This window comes from Gossypium raimondii, chromosome 7 (assembly GCF_025698545.1).
Source record: "Gossypium raimondii isolate GPD5lz chromosome 7, ASM2569854v1, whole genome shotgun sequence".
Lineage (NCBI taxonomy): Eukaryota > Viridiplantae > Streptophyta > Magnoliopsida > Malvales > Malvaceae > Gossypium > Gossypium raimondii.
This window is the reverse complement of record NC_068571.1, coordinates 34,543,670-34,550,002: the sequence shown is the minus strand read 5'-3', so window position 1 is coordinate 34,550,002 and position 6,333 is coordinate 34,543,670. Positions and strand designations below refer to the sequence as shown.

Here is a 6,333-nt window from a genome sequence, read left to right as displayed (position 1 = left end):
GCAGACAAGGCCTTTTCATCAAGCTCTTCTCATTCTGTTTGATTTAGATTCTCAGGCTTTTTCCCTGTAACAACCTTTTTCAAGCCGTTTTGAACTAGAATTGCCATCATCCGAACTTGCCACAGATTGAAATTTGTCTCACCATCGAACTTCTCAATTTCAAACCTTGTTGCTGCCATCTCTGAACGGGCTGATCTATGAAAATTAAACTAGCTCTAATACCACTTGTTAGGATCGTCCCGATTAAGCAACAAACAAGTAAAAATAGCAGAAGAAATTGAGAAGATGAACACACAAATTTAACGTGGAAAAACCCCTCTAAAGAGGATAAAAAACCACGGGCAAAGATAATTTTACTATAATGGCAAAAGAATGAAGAGTATAAAAGATGGAGATAAAACTAAACCCGAAAACCGAAAAACAAAGAACCCAAAACGTAAACACAAAATTCTCTGAATGTGTTATGAGTTCTAATCTAATGGGTGTGTCTTAATTCTAAGATTGTAAAAGAGCCTATTTATAGGCTAAATTAGTAAGTCAAATAAACTATACTAATAAATGCTAAATATATTATACTAATAAATACTAAATCTTCTAGAAAGAAAATATATTTTTGTTTAACTTGACTTGCAAACAATCTCTTAGAATTTGGGTCACACAATTCTAACAGTCTCCATTCATCTTAGTGTACGGTTTAGAACACGGCATTGTAAGAACTGAAGAAATAAAAATATCCATAAAATATGGAAAACTTATTTAACAATGGGGGGAGCAGGAGGGTGGGAGAGAGAAGATGGAGAGGGATGATCCAGAGGAAAGCCTCTATTTTAAATGTCGAAACCATTGGTAATGAAGTTTGAGTATTAAATTAATAGAATTTGTAAATGTGAAGGGTTAGATTTAATGAATTATTTAGAATTAGGATTAAATTAATAGAATATGTAAGTATTGAGGATTAAATATGTGATTATACCAGTTAGAAAAAATTTATATTATTAATTTAATGGCGAGTTACCAAAACAAGAAAGATTTCATACATTAATGCTTAAATTGAAAATTTTAAAGTTGGGTGACCAAAACAAGAACACGGGCATAGTTTGATGACCATTTGTATAGTTTACCCTAATTATAATTAATAAGGATAATTATTATTTTAAAATAATTGTAAAAATATAATATTGTAACTAAAATTAAAATTTATATTTATATTTAGGTGTGAAATGATTTTTAATGTAGTAAAACACTTTTTTTTACCTTAATGCTGTAAAACACTTTATTCATTAGTCTTTTAGAAATAAAACGTTTAAACCATATGGAACTAAAATGATTGGGTAAACTACGTATTCAGTAATATGAGTTTACCAACATTCTTATTTTGGTCGCTCGATAATTGTCAATTATTTAATTAATTGACTTTTAAATTCTAAAATTTAGATATTCTCTTTGTTATTATTTTAATTGAATAAATAATCCAAATTGATAATAAAAACTTAAATGAAAATTTAATTAAATTTTACAATAAAAAAATTAAAGCTAAACTTGTATAAGCTCAAAAATATTTGAGAACATGAGAAAGAAAAACTAGCATTGATTGAGAAAGAAAAGTGGAGACTTTGGGGAATGTGTGAAAATATATTTTTATTATTTTTAAATATTTTATATATTTTATAAATTTAATACTTTTGAATTTTTAAGTATTTTGAATTTTAATTTTGTATTTTCTTAGTTTGTAGAATCATGAACAAATTGGTATAATGTATAAATATTAAAGATTATAATTTTTTTAAAAAAATTAGGATTATATCGAGCCACGTCAGCATTACGTTCAATGAACAAATCCATTTTAAGGTAGAGTGATTACAATTGACAACTTATCTAACGAAAGTAACTAAAATTGACAACTAATCTAAGAGGAGTGACTAAAATAACAAATTTTTTAAATGGATGACCAAAATAGGAACATGGGTAAACTTGGATGACTAAATATGTAGTTTACCAAAACTTTGTATTTACCTGTTAAAAAAGTTAAAAACCCTAAACACCTTGAAAATTCTTATTTTTTATTCAATATCGATGGCTGCTGCGATTCAACCAAAGACTTGTAAAATCTTTCAAATCAAGTCTTTCCTCTATCTCTATCTCTCTTTCACTTTTCTGGGATATTTTCCCTTTTGCGTACAGATTGTGAAATGAAAACTTTTTTTTTTTTTGGTCGTTTCTTGTAGGGGTTGTTTCAAAGAAGATAGGTGAGATTGGTAGAAAAACATGGTTGGCATTAGCTGCATCCTTTTCAACCCGTCCAGTTTTAGAGTGTAAGAAAAGCAGGAAGAGTCCCTGTGATGATTCCCCCGACATTGTTAGACAGTATCATAAATTTTGTTTCTTAAATGTCTTGATTTTGAACTAGTTTAGGAGAAGCCCTGAAAACATAATTACTATGAATTGAGTTGTTGTATTGGAATCATATGTTTTGATGGTTAGATGATGTTCTTGACTTGACAATTAGATTTTAAGTGAAAGAGTATAACCTCAAACACACCTGTATGTATTGAAATGGTTGTCTCAGATGTTTAAATCTTGGTGTGAAAGAATATGATAGAAGGTACCCCTCAGAGTATGAAGAGAGATATGTGGAAATGGTTAACCACAACAAAAGGGTTCTGAATCAATTTTGTGGTCTGACTTCTGCAGAGGTGCCCAAGCCCGGAGCCTGGAAGAAGTAGAGAATCTGTTGAAAGGAGCAAGGCAAGAGCAATGAAGTTGGGACTGATTGATACAAAAGAGAAGATGAGTTCCAATGAACAGCTATGGTTTAGGACCTGATGAGTATCATCTTAATAATATGCTGTTTAGTTTGACGTGTATTTTGATGTTTGGATGACTTGTTGCTAAGGTATGCTATTTTATTTATGATCACTACTGCACCAAAACACCATGCTTTTATATAACCGTTAAACTTAGTCTGATATTTTTGCTATTTTTAAAAAATTTTAATTAATGTATTTAACGAAATATAGAAATAAATCTTTATCAATTGAATCATTTATTTAAAATATAATAAGATTAAATATGATATATTTTATTAATTATATGAAATATTTTAAAACTTTAAATAAAAAAATCAAATTAAAACAACTAAAGTTAGGGAACATGTTACTATTTTAGATTATACACATGTAAAAAGGATAGATAATCCGTATAAAAATATATTTTCAGAGATTTTGATTTTAATATATAGAAAATAAAATTATAAATATCCTTGGGAAAAAATTAATGAATAAATATTTTGTGTCAACGATAAATGAAATCTCTTTTAACTTGTGATGTTGTATTATATAAAATTTGTATTGTTATTTATATGTATATATGAAATTTTGATTTAATTGTATATATTTAAAAATCTGAATATATGTATATTTATTTTATATTAGATTAATATAATTATTTATGTATATAATATCCCATGTAAAATAGTGCTAATTCGATAATCATTAGTGATTTTTAAAAATTGAATTAAATGAAAATTTTATATATAAAATCGCACAAAATTAAAGTTCATACATAATATTGCATAGGCATAATGACTTATTTGACCCTCTAACTTAATAAAAATTATTTTAACCATTCATTCAATTTTTCGTCTTTGTTAAATCACCCAAAAGGATAGAATAGTTAACTTTGTTAGCGTGATGTACACATGGATGACATATTAATAATTAATTAAATTTTAAAATTTAAAATTTAAAAATCTAAAATCTAAAAAATAAAAAATATAAATTTATTGTTTTTATTTTTAAAAAATTAATTAATTATTAATGTAATATATACCTGGATGTCATATCTATAAAATTAATCAACATTAATTTTATTTATTTATTTTGAAATGTTTAAAATTAAAAGAAGAGAAAATTGAATTAAAGATTAAAATAAAAGTGGATATAAAGTAGATGTAACCCTAAAGAATATAATGAGTGGTTAATCTATTTTGTGCCATGGATTCTCGTTTTACTTTTGATGCTATGTCGTTTGATATATACAAATACTTTGTTTTTGAAGGAAAATATACAAGCACTCGGAAACGAGGGAAAAAAACACATTTTAAATAGCCGTATATAAATGAAACCAAACCATCTAAACATTCCCTCTCCCCCGAAAAACATTCTCATTCTATTTCCTTTCTCTCTCTCCCTTCGCTGTTTCTTCCTCGCCTCTCTGCAATGGAGAATCCGCCAGAGTTAGATTTGGAAAAGCTCAAGGCCATCAAAATCCTGGGCAAAGGGGCCATGGGGACTGTGTTTCTCGTCCACGACATCTCTACCGACCCAACCGCTCGTTCCCCCTTCGCCCTAAAGGTTGTGCAGAGATCCAAACATGACGCCGACCGTCGAGCTCGTTGGGAAATTGGGGTCTTGAAAACCCTTTCCCCTCCCGACCCTGCCCTTCAACACCCTTTTCTCCCTCGTCTTTTGGGTCGTCTCGAAACCCCCGACCTTCTTGCCTGGGCTGTCCCTTTTTGCCCTGGCTCCGACCTCAACGTCCTCCGTTACCATCAAAACGACCACGTTTTCTCCCCCTCTGTCATCCGGTTTTACCTCTCCGAGATCCTATGTGCTCTCCAATATCTGCATTCCCTGGGTATCGTTTACCGGGATCTCAAGCCCGAAAACATCCTCATTCAACACTCCGGTCACGCCACTTTAACTGATTTCGACCTTTCCCGCAACTTAAAGAAAAAGCCTCCCTCAGAAATTTTAGCCGACGACAAAAAGGTTCCTAATTCTTTGCCTCAATTTCCAGCTCTTCGTAAACATCGACTCAACTTCTTTCGATGGATCCCTGTCGTACCCGATAACAAATGTAACTATGCTTTGAAGAAAGCGAAATCAGCCCGAGTCAGCCCAGTGAGTCGACGAAAGCTGAGTTTCTCAAACGAGGAACGTTCCAACTCTTTCGTGGGCACCGAGGAATACGTGTCACCGGAAGTTGTACGTGGGGATGGACATGAATTCGCCGTCGATTGGTGGGCTTTCGGAATTCTAACCTACGAGATGCTCTACGGGAGGACGCCGTTTAAAGGGAAGAATCGAAAAGAGACGTTTCGAAACGTTTTGACCAAAGAGCCCAAGTTCATGGGTCAACCAAACGCTTTAACGGATTTGATCGGACGGTTATTGCAGAAGGATCCGGAAAAGAGGCTTGGATATCACGGAGGCGCGTGCGAGATCAAACAGCACGCCTTCTTTAGAGGGGTCAGGTGGGACTTCTTAACGGAAGTGTTACGGCCGCCGTTTATTCCGCCGAGAGACGATGGTGACTTGACGACAGAAGTATCGCCAGGAAATTTTGATATAAGAGAATATTTCCAGAGTTCGAAGGCTCCAAATCCGAAGTCGATGCCACCATCACCGTTGTCGGATCATAGACGGAACGTTTCATTCACAGAGTACTAACGCAGGTGAAAGGTTCAGTTAGATGAAATTATTTTCCTTTTAGTTTTCAGTTCGTAGTGTACATAACATAAAGGTAGAAGACGATGTTAAAATGGCAGAATGATAACTTGTAATATTTGAAAAATAAAATTTGTCGTAATATTTCTTTATTTACCATTTTGCATTCTTCTTTCATGACGCGTGTCTTCCACGCTCCGCCATGAGGCTTGAATTTGAGGGAGAGAATTACTTCCTCCTCCATCCTATAAGAGAAACCACAAATATGTTTGTTCTTTATAGTAAAAGAGATTCTTGCATTTGCTAGTAGTAGTTCTCCTAACAACCTTATAGATGAAGGGTTATGGGTAATTATTTGATTGTAGAGTTTGTGGAAATTGTCTCATTATGGAAATAATCTATATAGATAGTTCATGTACCATGCTCAGACTTTATATTATAAATGCCTCAAACAAGTGATTTGTAATAATGTTATGCTATGTTGGAATAAACCAATAATATATATTTGTCTCTTTTTTTATGGTCAAATTTGTAGGGGAAGAAAAAGTGAAGTAATGCATTTTCACAATTTTAGTTTTGTTTAACAATGGAGAAGAAAGAAAGTAATTCATCATAATTATTTTTCCAATTATAACTTTTTATGAAATAGTTTAAATAAAAGTTTAAGAGGATGATAAAGATATTTTATATTTAATTTTAATTAAATAACTAACTAAATCTCTTTTAAATAATTCACACATTTGACATTGGCATGGGACTTGAATTTGAGATATTATAGATTTTGGGAATCAACCTTAGTTTTGTCATTGCCATTGAGCCAAGCTTCATTGTCTTATATTTAATTCCTTTTTTTTTTTACCTTTCTTTCATCAAATTGAAGTAAATA

At 31.7% G+C, this 6,333-nt stretch overlaps 1 protein-coding gene across 1 annotated transcript; it reads left to right on the top strand.

Moving 5' to 3' along the window:
- Positions 1-4,087: 4,087 nt before the first annotated feature.
- LOC105794433 (serine/threonine-protein kinase UCNL) lies at positions 4,088-5,599 on the top strand. The gene has a single exon (XM_012623606.2). The coding sequence runs from the start codon at positions 4,218-4,220 to the stop codon at positions 5,448-5,450; it is 1,233 nt and encodes a 410-aa protein (XP_012479060.1). The 5' UTR covers positions 4,088-4,217; the 3' UTR covers positions 5,451-5,599.
- The last annotated feature ends 734 nt before the right edge of the window (positions 5,600-6,333 follow it).

Excerpts from the sequence above, each read along its gene's own strand:
- LOC105794433 (XM_012623606.2), top strand. The coding sequence starts at position 4,218 with ATGGAGAATCCGCCAGAGTTAGATTTGGAAAAGCTCAAGGCCATCAAA.